This window comes from Hippocampus comes, unplaced genomic scaffold (genome assembly GCF_001891065.2).
Source record: "Hippocampus comes isolate QL1 unplaced genomic scaffold, H_comes_QL1_v1.1 scaffold67, whole genome shotgun sequence".
In the NCBI taxonomy this organism is placed as follows: Eukaryota; Metazoa; Chordata; class Actinopteri; order Syngnathiformes; family Syngnathidae; genus Hippocampus; species Hippocampus comes.
In genome coordinates, this window is record NW_017805221.1 from 1,674,625 (window position 1) to 1,691,494 (window position 16,870).

Consider the following 16,870-nt stretch of genomic DNA (forward strand, 5'->3'; position numbering starts at 1 on the left):
CCATGATGACAGGAAATGAGAGCTGTGCCTTTGGCGCTGGTGATTATGTCCAAGTATGATGGCCTCCTTAGTCAAGCGCTTCTACTTGCAGACTCATCATTTCAACTCAGAGGGGGAATGGGTCCTGCAGCGCCACCCTGTGGACACACTTTTGTCCGCTGATGCCAAAGCCCCGCCTACCACCAGAGGCCTTCGTTTGGGACGAGCTTGCCAAAACTCAAAGGGCAAATGGAGACTGAGGACTTTTATTACAAACAAGTACTTTTTCCTTGATACACTTACGTAAGACAAACATTGAAAGCTTTGCTCCAAAGGCTTTTCGGTACATTTGGGGAATCAAAACAACACGGTCCTCTTACAGTACTTGGAAAAATCGAAAAGGATTACATGAAGCGATATGAGAACGTCGTGAAGTTTGGTGGTTTGTATTTGATGCGACATCCGTAAATCTCGATCCGGGGCGGCTCACAGCCGAGTCCTCTGATTGGCGGGAAGCTCGTCCTGGTCCAGCCCCCACAAAAAGGTGCGAAGGCGCGTCACTTCCTTTTGGAGGTCCGAGCTGGGCACCGGCTGGGAGAGGTCAAGCCGAGGGGTCTCGTTTGGCAGGATGAGAGGAGGGTGGTCCAGGAAGCTCTCAAATATGTCTGAAATGTCAGCAAGCGGGATAGAAATATCAAACTTTGTACCTGGATAAGTTTTAAAGGCCCTCGGCAGACGCCCCGATCAAAAATAAATCACACCGTCCTCGCCAGAAATACAAACTATGTGCGCAGATTGCACATGTTTTGCTCCGACTAACAAATCGGAGCTGACTTGCCCTTGTCAAATTGGAAAAAAATGGTCGGTTTTCGAAACATTCCAATTGCCAGTGTAGTTGAAGTTACAGCAGCCGGCACTTCTGATTCTACGGGCAGATTGGGTGCACATGGCAACACATAGAGGCTGACATCTGATTGGACGAACAAATCCAACACTGGACACAAAACAAATTGCCTCTTGGAAATGAAGGACAACACGACTTCAGAGTTTGGTGTTGAGTGGCGCTCTCAAGTTAGCACCTCTATCGTGTTTAGGCCAAGAGTTTATAGTCAGTATGAAACGTATTACTGTACCTCCACTCAGCACCGTGCCAGGTGGCGGAGCCCAGGAGGCCGGGGGGGCTCTGCTCGGTCCGAGCTTGTAATGAGTGAGGAGGTGGTGCAGTTGGGCGGGGCTTAGCAAGGCGTGATCCTCTTGTAAACTCTTCCAGGAGGACTAGAAAAGAAAAGCAAAAAAGTTCCACCGCAGAGTCCAATCGGGCAACAAAGGGGAAATCCTTTTACCTGGATCAGACGCGTTTTAGGAATACATAAAAAGTTGACGATGACTGACAGCTTCTTCATGAACTCGGAGGCGATGTCCCCAAGACCCGCCCCCTGGAGCCAGTCCAGGACCAGGTCCAAGTTTGTACGGATTTGCACGGCTCGGGACCAAGAAAACAATGCGTCTTTGAAACACACACGCGCACACACACACACACACACACACACACACACACACACACACACACACACACACACACACACACACACACACACACACAACAGGGATTTTTTTAACATCTCATCATTGAATGAGAGTTCACTTGAAATGGGTGTTACGTGTTTTTTCCAATTTCAATCAAACCATGAAAATTGCTACGTTTGTGAATATTCTTTTTTTTTTTTTTTTTTCATTCAATCGTCATCTCACATCCAGTCTCCAAACTTGACAACCGGGCTACAGGACTGAGTTTCATTTTAACATTTCATTGACTGTGTGAAAGTGAGACAAGTTTGGGAAGGGGCCGTCGTTAGCTTGTTAGCTTGTTAGCCGCTACCATCCGTCAAGGAAGATATGACGCAATCCGTCGCGTATCATGGTTGCGCAATGGTTGACTTCTCACCTCTTTCCAACAAGGTGTTGAGCAAAGAGGTGTTGGTGAAGAAGAAGAGGTAGCCGAAGGTTTGGGAGGTGAGCGGCGGGGAAAGGCGAGCTTCCCGGGAGAGCACCAGGGAAGAGCGATACACTTCCACCAGCCCGGCCACTTTGGGCGGCAGGGCGGACACGTCGTCCACCTCCTGGTCTCCTTTGCCCTCTCCCTCCGCACCCGCCGCTGCGGCCTTTTCCTTCTCCTTCTCCTCTGTGGAGAAAGGGTTGGTGTCCAGCAGGGCAGGGAGGAGCGAGTAGAGGGTCTTGCGGACAGGGGGGGACAGGAAGCGGGCTCATTTGCACGCGAGGCGGATGAATAACGTCGACGGCGGGGCTGGCATGTTTTACCTTGGTGAGATGATAGACGCACTGCTGGAAGGTGTGCATGATGACCTCATCGAGTTGCGCAAGAGCTTCTGAGCATGTGTCCATGTCGGCCGTCAACAGCGGATCCCCCGGGGCTGTGTTATGAACAAGCATGAGGACGGTTTCAAAAGGAGGCGCCGCTTTTGCCCTCTGAAATCATCATGACCTCAGCGACGGGCGTGACGTTGACAAAAAAACGGCTTTGCCAATTGTGTCAATCATGAATGGAGTACAAACGCATGACATTCTGGTGCGGGTTCAGCGATGGCAGCTTGGCTGACGTTGACTTTTTGACAAGTGGTCGTTTGGATAAATGTCTTAATGACAAACAGGCATATGAAAGAGTCTTGGCCTGCGAAGATGTCTTGGCTCTTCTCGGTGGCATTCACGCACGACTTTGAACAGCGCTGACACAATCACCACCCACAATTCGACCTCAGAATTCGAACGTCCTAAATCTGGGTTGGCAAACTCATTTTCGTCGCGGGCCACATCGTAGTCAGGGTTCGCCTCGGACCGCAGTTATGACCGTGAAACCGGAACGCGGGGGATATGCAAAGTCCTCACACTCTTGTTTAATTGCAAGGGTTTGGTGGTACTGTACATTAAAAAAAAAAAAAAAAAAAAAAGAGAACAAGATGAATCATTTCACAACTATTTTCTACCATGAATGAATTGTACGACAAATATATATTTCTATTTTCAAGGAGAGTGAGCCGAAGTGATTGCACAAGTGCGCACACCCTCTTCTGCTTCATCGGATGCTCTTGCGGCGACCAGCGGATTTCGTTTTCTCTCGCTTTCTCACCTTCAAATTCCCACTCTTTCTCCATGTGCTCCACTTTAACCTGAAAGAAGTTGAGGAGCTCAGTGGCATTGGACATCCAGAACATCAGTGGCCTGAGGTCCGACGACAACTTCTGGACATTGGCTGCGCTAATCTCGCTTTCTGGCTCACAGGAACTGGACACAACAGGTAATGCCATTCCAGAAGGAGTTGCTTACATAATTTTGGAACTTCACGTCTTGAATAATAACACACGGGGTTATTTTTACCCGACTCGATTTTTGCAACTTGCTATCATCACACCACAAAAATGTAGCGCAGTCATAACAGCGCACGGACAAATGTATCATGGATCGCTGAGCGCGAGGCCACTCAAAGAAGCAAAAAAAAAAAAAAATAAAGTCTTACTTTTGCGTGGGATGCTTATCCCCAAATTCCTTAATGTTATCCTGTAAAGAGATTTGGAGACAGAAGAGAGGAGAGAGACATCTCGGGTTAGTGTGGAGGTGGTGGTAAAAGTCGGGTCGGGCCCCGCGGCCAGCACCATGACAGCACATTTTCCAGCAACACAAGGGAGTGACATCAGCTCATCCCTGCTCCTCTCCATAATTTAGCAATCCACAATGACGGGCACACGGCACGTCTGCATCTGTCTTGATCAAGGCAGTCACCTCACACTGCACACTGACTGACAATACCTGCTTTCCTTTTCAAACTGCAAAAAAAAAAAAGGCCACGTCGCGTTACAGTACGTGTTTTCTCTCAAGTATTCTGCCTGACTAAAAATGATCACGCTCGATGTTGTCAGTTGAAACGAATTTAGGACTAACTGCTAAAAAGTAGTCTCATTGCTAATTGCTAGTTCTAGGCCACCTGTGTCAAACTCGAGGCTCGGGGGCCAGGTCCGGACCGCTACGTCATTTTATGTGCCCCCCGAAAGAAAATCATGCCCGTCAACTTACACGATCCTTGCTAAAATCTCTACGGAAATGTCAAATTGTCATGTGTAACAAATAACATTGAGATTTTGCAATCATTTTGTTACCCTGTTTATAGTCACTTGAACAACATTTGACAATTATCGCTGACTCGACTGATTTAAAAACTCGTGAGACATTAATTTCTCATGTACAAGGAATAATGCGATGAGACGATGAAACCGTTTTTTTGGTTTCACCGTCGAAACGGACCTCCGAGGGAAGACGTAACTCCAAGGTGGCCCTTGACAAAAAATGAGTTTGAGACCCGATTGACTTGGCAACACACAGAGGCTGAAATCTCCTTGGAACAATAAATAAATATAGAAATATAGAAATCCAGCATCATGTAGCTGGAACCGGTGCAGCCAAGAGAGACTCAACAAAATGCACTCAAGACAACTGTGCACTTGTACCTAATAATGTGGCCTTTGTGTGTCCGTGATCACTGGAATTTATACTATTGGGTCCTATTTTTGTGGCCGGGGCAAGTTCAGCGCAAAATGCAGTCCAACTGTGCGCATGGGTGGCATTCCCTTTCTTTTGGTACTTTCCTCCACGGTTGCAGTCAGAAATGGGTGCCTGCGTCGCTGTGGGAGTGAGCACCGTCGACTTGATTCCCAGCCAATCGAAGCAGCCCCTCTTTGTGCACCTGTCTACGACATTCGGGACCGTTCAAAGTGACTTACCCAGACGATGTCTTTGATCTGGTTGGCCGCCTTGAGTAATATCTGCGGCGTGAGCGCAGGGTCGAGGCGCTTGGATGCGTGGTCGATCATGATTGACAGCAGATACGCCGGTGCCAAAGGCCCTCCTCCAGAGTCGGGAGAGGAGTTTTTCGATAGTATCTCCTAATCGACCGGTGAGAGACGCAATCTCGATTATTCGTCCGGCAAAGGATGGTTCAGATTGCCACCGGCAATGACCGCTTCATACTCCTGACATTTCCTTTCTTCCCAAATCAACAAAGGTAGGCAGTGGCCCGGCACCGCGTCTTTTCCCGCCTCACCTGCAGCAAGGCATCGGCGTGCCGAGGATGGAACTTGAGCGCCGACTCGGTGGATCCCAGGTAGTGCCTCAGCGCCTCCTGCTTGTCCGCCGACCCCGAGGAGCAGCAGGGGTGCGAGCCGTCCGAGTGCCAAGGCAGCGTCAGTGCCAACGGGGGAGCTGGGGTGACACGGGGGTCGCGGTACAAAAAAAGGAAGTGGTCCCCAAGTCCGATGACGTCGCCAGGTTTCAGGAGAGTCTCCCTGTAGAGAGCCAAGCCGTTGTGTGTGACGGCACCCCCTCGGAAAGGCCGCATCAAGGCTGGAAGAAGATGAGAGCAGAATACAGCATCCCTTGACGACTCATTAAAAAGAAAAAAAAGAAACTCAAATGACCTTTGCCCATTGAAATGTGAGAACTGCCGTTCATACACCGAAGCCTCCCAAAACAACAAGAGCTAAAGAGTCCTTCAAACAAACCTCTATGATATTATGCGAAGAAAAATGAGTACATTTAAAATACATTCAAGATGAATTGATGAGGACGAAAAGGGGCTTGGAATTCGAATTACTTTTAGTTGGGTTTCAGAACGAAAGCTCTCGTTTCGATTTTTCAAAAGCACTTTTGTTTGGATTTTGTTTTCTTCACGAAAATGATTTTCTCAATTGTCGTTGGAATTATTTCCTTGTAAACTCTCATCACCTTGAAAGACACCTATGGAGATGGTCACTGCTTCTCAGTTAGCTGCAGTAAAATTCTCCATTCTTTGCGGAGGATAACGAATACATTAGCTTTGAGTATTGTTATGTTATTTGTAAACACGTGTCGCCGCCATTTTTCTTGAAATATCTGTTGCTTAAAAAGGGTGACAAGACCGCGCCGGCGATGCTGCGCGTAGTTGGAGAGTACATTTTAACAATTAGCAGTTAGAGGCTGTTTATTGTTTGTTTGTTTTTGTAATGATTCACCGTCAACGACAAGACCCCCGCGTGTCGCGCGTCGATTCTGTTGTTGTAACGCTGTGTCTACCTCGCCCGGCGGGTGTCTCGGGAACAGCGGAATCCCTCCTGACGAGTAAGTGTCGGGCCAGGAGGTCGGGCGCGGACAGGAAGGTGTCCACCTTGAGAGGCTTCTTCCCCTTCCTCTCTCTCTCTTTGTCCTTCTCCCGCTCCCTCATTGTGGCCTTTCTCCCAAACACGTGTGTCTGTCCCGCCATAATGTACAAAACAAAATCCTAAAGAAAAACACACAGCGGCGGAAAAGGGTGAAGGGATGTCTCCCGGGGGGTCTGCGCGGTTTACATCAAGCCCCCATCAGATACGCAGGCGAACACAGGGGAGTTGACATTATACAAAGTGTGTCACAGTTTGCTACAAAGAGGACCTGTGTGAGGTCATTGTGCGAGATGGAGTGATGTGCACACGGCCTCTTGTGTTTCGGGAGTGTGTGTTGTCCGGGCATTGTGCACGTCGGCAGATGTTTTGAGTCGGACGCCTGGCGCGGAGAGGCTGGCGGTGAGATGGAAATGCAGATGGCACGCGGCGATGAAGAGCATACAGGTATGATGTCATGACCTGGGTGTGTGCGCACGTGTTTGTGTGCCTCCACATTTGAGTCATCATCCCGGACATGGATACGCGGGGCTCGTCCGTGGTTACGCCGCTGTTTGGGAGCGCGATAGCATCTGTGAGCGTGTCTTGCCTTGCTCTGGTCGTAACCCTGCAGCAAGAGGAAGTAGGGCCGGTCCGTCGGCGGAAGGATCAAACTTTGGGACATCATCTCCAGGTCACAGTTGGAGTAGTCCTTCTCCTCGGGCGGCTGGTGCGTCCATCCGACCTTTGCCTCCGCCTTGGATGCTCTAATCTGAATATGTTGACCACACCCCATCCCCCACAAAAAAAAAAAGAAAAATCACTAGAAGACAACCAATCATGGATCAATACCTCCACCAAGGACATAAACAAGGAGTCTACACACCACTGTAATGTAGAAAAATGAGATCGAGATCAATAATTTTAAAACTGTATCCAGTTTGTAAGTATCCAGTTTTAACGTAACCTGAAACATCAACCACAGAGCTGTGATGAAACAACTGAAATAATAACCAGTGTGCACCCAGAGTATCATAGATCACAAAAACTGAAAAAATAAATCATTCACAGGAGGCTGTCAAGAGGCCGACAGCAACACTGGAGGAGCTGCCGGAATTTCTGGCAACTACTGGCTGTCAAGTACATGTGACAACAATCTCCCATTTCCCTTCCATCGCTGCGCTATGGGTGAGGACTTTGAAAAAGTAATCTCGGCTGCATTAGTGTAATGCGCTTGACTTCGGAGTCAGCCAATCCTCCATGAAGCGTCTCCAGTTGGTCCAGAATGCTACCGCTTGCACCCTTGACTGGGGAGCACATAACTGCTACTCTGGCGTCAAACAAAACAAAACAAAAGAACGGCATAAATCGAGGGAAACATCATGCCTGGGCGCTCTTTTCTTTCAGCAGGAACTTAGTCTTTCGTCAAGGCGGAACGATTTCTAAACAGTTCCAAATAGCAGCCAGTGTGAGCAAAAACCTTTGAGGCTTCTGCCAGAAAGCAAACATGTCCGAAAAAGCCTACCCAAACAGCTGAACTCATCAGACGTGCAGTGTTGCAGTGCCAAATATTCTCCACTTGGCGAAGACTGTTCTGTGTGTTCAATGCTTAATGACTTTGATAGCCTGCTTCTGACTGATGCGATGACAGAAATGTCAGGAAAAGCCTACCAGAACCGCTGAACTGCATTTGGGGTGAATCAGAGGCATTATAAATGGCGTTAGGCGTGTGCTGACTCCCGTTTAACACCAGTTTTTTGTTGCACATTCAGATTGAGCGTCATCAGGGGAAACTTGGAAGGACAAATAACGCCCCCTACAGGAAATTTGTGGCCTTGGCCATTGTCGTTGCACTTGGTTCTCTGATGGCTTTTCCAAAAAGTTCTTGAACAAATCCCAGGACATTTTGGCGTCACGTGTCACGTGAGCCAAAGACAAAACACCTCAAAGAATTCCGGAAAGCGACGCTCCGAAAGCTCTCGTTGCGTTGTGACGGAAGTTTGCCCTCACCTCTCCTTGCTGCGGGTCGATCATGCTCACAATGTTCTTCCTGTCCTGCGCGGCTCCGTTGTCGATGCACCCCGGGCGGCCGCCGCCTCCGCGCGGGTCATTGGTCACGTGGTTGCCTTGGCGGCGCCTCAGGCTGAGGTTCATGTCGCTGATGCTCCTCCTGAGCTCCGAGTTCCTTCCGCGGTGGCCACGCTCGGCCTCCTCCGCCGCGCCCCCTGACGACATCCTGCTTCGCCTCCAGCGCACACCTGTTGGCCAGACAACCCGAGGATGAGCGCCGGCCGGCGTCACCGTCGCTCCGGTAGCCTCGGCGTACCTTGGTAGCTCTCGCCCTCCCTCTGCCGCTCTTTCTCCTGCTCCCTCTCCTCTCTTTCGTAGTCTTCCTTCCTCTGAATTTCAAAGCGCCGCTCGAATCCGTCCTTGGGCCGCCACATGTCGGCCAACAACAAGGGGCACTCCCAGGGGGCCACATTTCTGCGACACTCCGTCTCCCACTTGATAACTCCATCTGGCTGCTGGATGGGCTTTCCGATGACATCACACAGAAGGAAGTCCTCGGGGATGTGTTTCTGGAGAACTGGAAGGTAATGGAGAAAGGGTGGAGGTGCTGTTGACGTTTGCATTATGTCAGAAGTGGGACTAATTCACATTAAAAAAATAAAAAAAAGTCCCATCAATCTCAAGCCTTAACGTTTCAAGTTGTCATAAGGCAAGTCCTACAATCTTGCTAGTTGAGGATACTTTTGGGTGCAACTTCAGGATGAACCTAAAATGCACGGCAAGCAATGGAGGTGAACTGAATTGAAACTTTCGAATGCACGTCCAACAATTTTGTGATAACTAAAAATAACCTGAACATCGATTTTTTTTTTCTTTCAGTTTCCAAGGACGTTCAATTCTATGCCTCTCAGTGACTCTTCTAGTCTCTCTGTATCTCTGCTGCAACCCGCTGATGGCTCTCCGCTCAGTGACCGCCGCCCCCTGAGAATTGTTTCGAGCCTTCCGGTGGTAAGGTCGTGTTGATCAATAGGTAGCTGTCACCTTGCTCATCATGATGTCAAAATGTGAACAAAATGATCAAGAGGACTGTACAGTATCAACGCCTGTTCAGATTGAACCGGGAAATGGATCGGGCCATTCGTGGATCAAACATCAGTTGTGAATTTAGGAGCTTCTCGTTTGTTCACAGCAAGTTGTGCACAAAATACTGAATCATTTTTTTTCCTCCTGAATTTTTACCCCAAAACAGAATATCCCCAACTTTTTGCCAGTAGTTTATCGTCAAACATTTGCAACTTCCCTAACTAAAAAAAAAACAAAAACTGCACTCCCTCTTTCTCTTTTACCTGCGTCATCCGTTTCCTCCCGCTCTCTCTCCGTGTAGCGAGTGATGACCTGAGCGATGAGCTGACGGGCCGTGGAGTGAATGTTGGCCAGCAGGGAGCGATAATTAGCGCCGCTGGATAGCGCATCCCCGTAGATCTTGATCAGGCCCGGGGCCGAAGAAGTAGTCGAGGGTACGTAGTGGTGACTGGAGGATGCCGCCGAGTGGGCCCACAGCTCTCTCTCCCTCTCCCCCACCGCCCGGTCCCGGTCGCTGTTGGAGCGCCCCCGCAGGAAGAGGTGGGAAAGGCGCTTGGCGCGCGACTGGGGCGCCGCGGCCCGAGGCCGGAGGAAGGCCGGGGAAGGAGACGGCGACGGGTTTGGGGAAGCCAGCGAGGGAGTCGAGTTAGAAAGGGAAGAGGAAGGAATGGAGGGGGCCTCGTGAAGGGAGGCTGCGTCAGAGCTGGTGGTCGATCTGGAAGCAACGCAGGAGGGGAAGAGGAAGGGACCGTTCAGTTGTGAATTATGACTGACTAAACAACAAAGCCCAAAATAAAATGGGCAAGGCCACAAGCCGGGAAGGACACACTGGAAGTGACAGTGGAACACCATCCGACCCATCGTGTTCTACAGTGTGGTGATTTGGACTGGGTGCCAGTTCATGGCGGCGCAGGACGCAATCGCCCTCAGTCACATTCACCTCGATGGCCGATTGAAAGTCTTCCAACAGTGAAACGTGCATGTTTTTGGAGAGACAAATGATGTTCCAACCGAGGTGTGAACACAAATCTCCTGAAAGTGAAAACGGGATGTCGACTCGTTATTTTATTGATGCCAGACGATAGCCGTAGCCTTGCGTCCATCTGTCGTCCCTCGCTTGCTTCATGTCACATTTCAAGTAGAAAAAAAATGGTCGAAAAATAGGATGACAACACAATGCAAGTACACGGGTCACTCATCCATTCATTCATTCAGTGTACGAAAGAGAGAAGTGCCTTCACTTCCCTCGAGTACATCGGTTTATCGTTCAACTCAAGTTTTCACACTGACTCCGTACATTTGGGAGTAGACTGAAACAAGACTATCATTGTCTCGGTGTAAGTGGAGAGTTCTTCTGATATTTTCTTTTGGTGGTGTGCCATGTTTCTATGTGCCCTGCGATTGGCCGGTGACGAGTCCACGGTTGGGTTTACCTCTCGCCTCTTGCCCAAATTCAGCAAGGACGGGCGGTATCGAAAACGGAGGAATGGATCAAAAAAAAATGTCCCGGCTCAACAAATGAGACACATTTGGCTGAATTTAGTGAGCGGTAAGTGGCGGTGAACAGACGATAACCCAATGAAAAAGCTTCACTCGACTCACTTGACGGAGACGGCGCTGGGCCAGCGACGCCCCAGCTTTGCAAAGTGTTTCCTGGGGGAATTGATCCAAAGACCGACTGGGAAATGGAGCCTTCTGACACGAGGACTGCCTGACCCCTCCATCTGACTCGGCGACAAGGACAAAAACGACACATTCAAAGACAGGCAAATCCTAAAAATGCAATCATTGCTGCCGGACACTGCGTGACGATGTGTCACCAGTGCCAGAAACGAAACAATGTAACAATAGGATGATGTCACCGTCAAGATAATATCAACAGGATGAACACACTGTAAATTGTCAACAATGTGGAAATAAACAGGGCCAAATCAACCCAAATGCATTTCCCGGAAAATACGGCATCTTAAACAGGAAACATCCTTTTGTCGGATTCGGGTCCAGCTGGAAGGGATGTGTCCCCACTTGGAAAGTCGGTTGGCCGCCATTTTCTCCAATTCCGTTCAAAAATACACTTTGGTTGCCCTTTAGGTGATCCTAATCTCAAAGCATTTGTGATAACACCTTCAATTTTTCTTATTATCCATGCCCTGAAGTGGATTGATTTTCATTTTAGACCAAAAAAGACATTTTAAAATACCATTATGTCTAAAATGTTTTTAAAAAAATAATAATAAAAAATCCCAAGATTAAAGACAACTTTAAAAAGGATTCGGTCTAAAAATGATTCGCTACTCACCCACAGGAACTTCTGATCCTTGTGTAGTTTTTTTTTCCCTTTTTTTTTTAGTACCCAAAAAGCAAATACGCAGCTCAATGCAATCTAACAATCCTCAGTCTTTTCCTTTCCTTGTGATGAAATTCCATTTTTCTGTCCGTCACACATCTACACGTGTGCTTCTCTCAACTCCTGCCATCCAAGAATACAAGTCTTCTGCGAAGTATCAAATACTTTGACTCCACTTTTGCCCCTCGACGGCTTCGACGAGCTGTGCTCGTTTCTCTCGGCCTCTCTGAGTCTATAGATAGAGAACCAGGCCCATTGTTCCAAGTGACAGAATTTCCTTCCTTTGCAGTGGACAACACCTATATCCTGACTGAGAGCGGGAGAGAAGGAACAGCGACTGTGAAAGCGGGAGAAGCTGGAACAGTCACTTTGGACCTTTGAGACACACGGTGGATTTCAATCAATCATTCCTGTCGACATTTAAGGGTAATTAGAAGGACAATGAACACTGGAGATCTTTACTTTCTTGCATTTTACAGGGAAGAGGATGGTGGGGGGTGGGGGGAAGTCAAAGACAGTGAGACAGAAAGTTAGAGGTGGACACCTGTGAACTTTGGAGGAGAACGCGAGTCCCAAGACCAGGGTGCGGTTCTTCCACGGTTCACATTGTGAGAGACACAGCGATGGCATGTACTTTATTCCAGGCTCCCAAAAGTACCCGCCCTCAGTCTTTGACTGACCCCCACGGTGACCATGAAGTCAAAATACATCATGAAACTCTGTGCTTTTATTTTGAAAGTTGTGGATTTGTTTTATGTGCACACGAGTGGACATTGTCGCAAGCGAGGTAGTAGTGAGCAAAAGCCGGTCCCTCTCTTTGGAATGAGGTTAGGCAAGCCCCCTCTCTGTCCACTTTCAGAACTCGTCTTGAAACGCATTTTTATTTGACTTGGTATCATTTTAGTGCTTGATTGGAGCTACTGTCTTTAGGTCATTACTTTATTGGTTTAACTGTTTTTGTGGGTCTCATTTTTAATTCAGGCACAGCACTTTGTATGCAGCGGTGGTTGTTTTTAAAGTGCCCTGGAAATACCGTTGAGTTCTTTGGATATGTCAACAACAACAACAAAAATCACGATGTGTGTGCGTGTGTGTATGCGTGTGTGTGTGTGTGTGTGTGTGTGTGTGTGCGTGTGTGTGTGTGTGTGTGCGTGCGTGTGTGTGTGCGTGCGTGTGTGTGTGTTTGACTAATGAATGTACTGTATTAAGTATTTCATTCAAGTGTATGGGAGCATTTCAGTCATCAGGCGTGTTCGATTTTGTCGACTCCGCCCCGGCATGCTTTGCGCGTGGAACAGGAAGGACATCTTTCCATAGAGGACAACGGCCGAAAAGCACTCAAGGTTAGCTCGCCTTTACATTCAAATGTGGCTCTTTCGCTCGACACATTTGGTCTTTTGTAGTCTTTATACTGAGCTACTCAGTATTGTAGGGATGGGTAGCAATTGGTGTCGTGTTAATATTTGTCACCCCCGCTAAAAATGTCCACAATTGGAGAGTTAGCATCTACGCGTGAGTATCCTCCTCGGCTAACCATGCTAACTCGCCGAGTCGTTTTCTATTTAATGTCCGTTGTTTTTTTCTACTAAACGAACCACTCTGTTGCACGTTTATGTTGTTTATAAGCCATTAAGTAGTGCCAAACGGTGACTGGGTGTTGGCGGTCGAAACTAATTACCGCTCGCCGGTTTATTTATAACTTAGCTGGTTAACGTTGCGCTTTACGCGGAGGTCACGTCGATGCGCTTTAAGTCGCTCCTATTTCAAAATGCATTCGGTGTCTTATTGAAGAAACGAGTGAACCTCATATCCGAAGCCGGCAAACATGAGTGAGACAATTGAGGAGAAGATCAAGAACTACAGGACTGCGCCCTTTGACGCCCGCTTCCCCAACACCAACCAGACCCGCAACTGCTTCCAGAACTACTTGGGTAAGCCGATGCACTATCCCGATTGAAACGAATTATCTGGAGTCAAATATTGGATCGCTTTGAATGTTGGATGCTTTCAAACGCACCGTCTGCAAATTGGGCAAGTCTGCCCTTCACGTGATCAATCAACTATTGATTTTGATTATTTTATGTTTGTTTGATTGTGTTGTGCTTGAACATTAAAACAAATAAAATAAATAGGTAAGAGAGAGTGTTACTTATTTCTTTGGGGGAAGCAGTAGCTTCGGGGAATTGAAACCAAAGGTCATTGTTTAAGTCATCCTGTGGCTAATATGTCAAATTTAAAAAAGGCAACACGTTGTGACAGAAATAGTTCTTTTCAATGTTGTTTGCTGGTTGCATTCGAGGAGCCCTTGAGCAAGACAGCGTCCCCAAACCTCCATCTCAGAAAAGTGGGGCTCTGTTTTTTGGAGCGCCCATTTCACACTGACCACTCCTTGCATGCCTGTCTGTGTGTGTGATTTGCTCTGTTTGTGGTGTGTCGTACAAATGATGTCTTCAATGACACTATCCACTTCTTTTTGCCCCCCCCCCCCCATTTTGATTCAGGTGGTGTTCAGACAGATTAGAGGCGAATAGTGTTTGACAGTTTACGCTCTGCAGTTTTTGTCAGGCTGTCGTTCCCCTTGCACATGGCTCGCCAATTGACATTGGAGCGGCATTGAAAGATGGCGGCCTGCCACCGACCATTCTGAAGATTTTGATGCTCACCAACCTGAAGTCGGGAGGAATGAAGCTTTATCACTCTTGAGGCCTCCCGCTGCGTGGTTTGTCAGCATCAGATCCGTTTTAGAGAAACTTGCCAAGGATAGCGGAAATTGTACCGCACGTTGAAGCAGTGTGGCAGCAATAAGGCTGATCAAATTGATGGTTGCAGTGAGGGACAAAAATTGCTTGCCTGTTGGCATTTTTTCAACGCTGCTTCACCGTTAATTGGCCAGCCATGAGCCACGCTTACAAAAACTGCAAAGTCTACTCCAAACTGTCAAATGCTGATGTTAGTTTCACATCTGTCCGAATTATGCCTGAAATGAAATTGAAATAAACGAGCACAGCGTGACTTTTGGGACATCCGCTGTACAGGACAGTGTCAGTTGAATTTCCTTCCACTGAATGTATTCATCGAAGCCTTTGCCAATTTTCTGTCCAGACTTCCACAGGTGCAACAAGGCCCTGTCGGCCAAAGACCAGGATGTGGCCCCATGCGAGTGGTACAAGAGGGTGTACAAAAGTCTTTGTCCCTTGAGCTGGGTAAGGCCGACATTGTGGAGGCGTTCTTCAACGTTTGCATTCACTCTGTCAAGTTTTCTCAATTTAATATTGTGATGTGATGAAACTGTCAAAATATTCAAAAGATTTTTTTCAACCCCCAGTTCAGTTCAACATTTCCCCAAATTTTTTTTTTGCGTTAAGTCTTCATGTTACCATATTACACACAAAAAACAGTAAAGTGTCACCAAGATGTTATAATAAAAACTGCAGCCTAAAAACAACTTAATATAAAGACACTTACTCTTGTCATGTCTTTTTTTTTTTTTTTTTTTTTGTAATGTGTAAATTGGCCCCCTATAAATGCATGGCTCGTGTTTGCATTGCATTGCGAGGGTGTACCTCAAGATGCGACCACTCGATGGTCACGGTTGTTTTCATGTGTCCCGCAGGTTGCTAAATGGGACGAGCAGATTGAGAATGGAAGTTTCCCTGGAAAAATCTAAAACACCACCACTGTCATCCGTCAAAACTGGTTACAATTCCCTCAATCGTGTTGTGAACATCTTCAACCAGCGCCCCACGCCAATGCTGTCATCTTCTGTAGGGTTCCTGGTCTTAACTTAAGATTCAAACGCACGTCAAGGTCAAAGCTGTGTTTTTCCCCCAATATGTATAGTCACTTCCTGTTTGGCATTGTTTATTCAATAAATACAGTGCACACAGAGTCGGTCTTTTGTGTTGTTTTTATTTGGTCTCCAAATTCCATCCTAATCATGACAATGACACATTTTTTGCGATATTTGTAATCTTATCATCATCTTCAGCTTTTGACAAAACGATTCAAGTACGAAAATGATAGTTCAGTCTTTGTTGGGCCGATTGCATCCTGGGACGTCTTTAATGTTGTCGATCACTTAGCAGAAGTTTCGTGGCTCTGTAATGGCACACTTTGACCACAAGGTGTCACCGTTGGATAGGTTTCCGTTTGCCAAACCTGCTTCGGAGTCAGATTGCACTTTGGTTGTATTTATGGGTTTTACGTGGTGTGGTTTTCCGAGTAGTCAATGGACTTTCGGTCAAGCAAGCACATTCGATGAAACGCTCAGAACTGTTCGTTATGCCCCCCGTTATTTTTGTAAGGAATTTCAAACAGGCTAGTGGGCCAAGTGGCGTGACTCTGTGACATAACCGACTGGCAACGCACTCCACAATTGGCGCATACTCCAAACTGTGCTTGATGGGTCCTGACAAGTCTGTGTGTTTATTTGGCGCCTGCAATCCGTTTCATTCGCAATTGGCCACATCGCCCCCTGTGGGCCGCTGTGACTAAATGCAGCTTTCGGAACCAGCCACCCCTTTAATGGTCCATCTGAGCATTATTTCGACTGCTACGCAGCACGTCAAACGTCAGATCTGATGAATGCTGGCAGAGAGTCACACGGTATGCCAGTGAGCACATTCGGGTTTCAAGTCTGGGTTCGGGGTGAAACCATGGTCGGAATTTCAAGTTACAAAATAAACACTCAAAGCCAATTTAGACTTTCGATAGAGAGTCTGCAACGGCTGTTTTCATTGTTTCGAGACAGTGGACATTGTGCTCGTCCGGGTTGTTGCAAATGATCAGGAAATGGATGCCAGTCGATGGCGTGTGTGCGCAAGCGAGATTGGCAGACAGCAGCTCTGGCCTCGCTTCCTTCCTCTCGCGCTCTTACTGTGTACAAATAACACTTTAATTTGATTGTGTCCAGGTTGCTGGATGATACGTTGTCTTGGCAACAGATCACCGGATGGGATGTCGGGAAAGGAGGGCTTGAAGAATGAAGCGAATGCTTTCAGCGACACTGAGTTGCACGGTAGCGCGCGCGCGCGTGTGCGTGCGCGCGCGTGTGCGTGTGTGTGTGTGTGTGTGTGTGTGTGTGTGTAACAGCTGCAGGTAGGATGTCTCGCTTGCGAAAGATAACCGCTGTGTCACAACATCTGGTTCTTTTGACGCGTGTGTGTTTGTAAGACACACGCCGCGTGTGTGACGTTACTCCAAAAAAAAAAAAAAAATCATCAATACTCTGTAGCTCGGAGATGTCGAAATTCGGTGCCTCAAATGTTTCCCT

General features: G+C 47.7%; 2 protein-coding genes across 4 annotated transcripts; one reads left to right on the plus strand and one right to left on the minus strand.

Annotated features, from left to right (window-relative positions):
- Positions 1-229: 229 nt before the first annotated feature.
- On the minus strand, positions 230-11,861 carry rasip1 (Ras interacting protein 1). Of its 2 annotated transcripts, XM_019869160.1 has the most exons (16): positions 11,551-11,857; positions 10,854-10,975; positions 9,515-9,966; positions 8,485-8,745; positions 8,169-8,416; positions 6,769-6,930; positions 6,097-6,301; positions 5,090-5,388; positions 4,770-4,931; positions 3,512-3,552; positions 3,125-3,279; positions 2,299-2,411; positions 1,925-2,213; positions 1,323-1,486; positions 1,113-1,254; positions 230-644 (listed from the first exon to the last, which is right to left on the minus strand). In XM_019869160.1, the coding sequence occupies exons 2-16, from the start codon at positions 10,973-10,975 to the stop codon at positions 466-468; spliced, it is 2,994 nt and encodes a 997-aa protein (XP_019724719.1). In that variant the 5' UTR covers positions 11,551-11,857; the 3' UTR covers positions 230-465. The 2 variants fall into 2 exon arrangements, 1 of the variants encoding a protein (XP_019724719.1); XR_002168178.1 differs by lacking the exon at positions 230-644 and having other exon boundaries at positions 1,139-1,254; positions 1,925-2,161; positions 11,551-11,861.
- A 971-nt stretch (positions 11,862-12,832) lies between these two features.
- Positions 12,833-15,485, plus strand: cox6b2 (cytochrome c oxidase subunit 6B2). 2 transcript variants are annotated; one of them, XM_019869162.1, is made up of 4 exons: positions 12,833-12,941; positions 13,415-13,529; positions 14,701-14,801; positions 15,212-15,485. In XM_019869162.1, exons 2-4 carry the CDS (start codon positions 13,424-13,426, stop codon positions 15,263-15,265), a joined length of 261 nt encoding a protein of 86 aa, XP_019724721.1. In that variant the 5' UTR covers positions 12,833-12,941; positions 13,415-13,423; the 3' UTR covers positions 15,266-15,485. The 2 variants fall into 2 exon arrangements, with proteins under 2 accessions (XP_019724721.1, XP_019724720.1); XM_019869161.1 differs by having other exon boundaries at positions 12,838-12,941; positions 13,390-13,529.
- The last annotated feature ends 1,385 nt before the right edge of the window (positions 15,486-16,870 follow it).

Coding starts and splice junctions, on each gene's coding strand:
- cox6b2 (XM_019869162.1), top strand. CDS start 13,424: ATGAGTGAGACAATTGAGGAGAAGATCAAGAACTACAGGACTGCGCCC. Junction 13,530..14,700: donor CTGCTTCCAGAACTACTTGG/GTAAGCCGATGC, acceptor TTTTCTGTCCAG/ACTTCCACAGGTGCAACAAG. Junction 14,802..15,211: donor GTCTTTGTCCCTTGAGCTGG/GTAAGGCCGACA, acceptor TGTGTCCCGCAG/GTTGCTAAATGGGACGAGCA.
- rasip1 (XM_019869160.1), bottom strand. CDS start 10,975: ATGGAGGGGTCAGGCAGTCCTCGTGTCAGAAGGCTCCATTTCCCAGTC. Junction 6,302..6,768: donor AGGGTTACGACCAGAGCAAG/GCAAGACACGCT, acceptor GTTTTTCTTTAG/GATTTTGTTTTGTACATTAT. Junction 2,412..3,124: donor GAAAGAGTGGGAATTTGAAG/GTGAGAAAGCGA, acceptor TTCATAACACAG/CCCCGGGGGATCCGCTGTTG.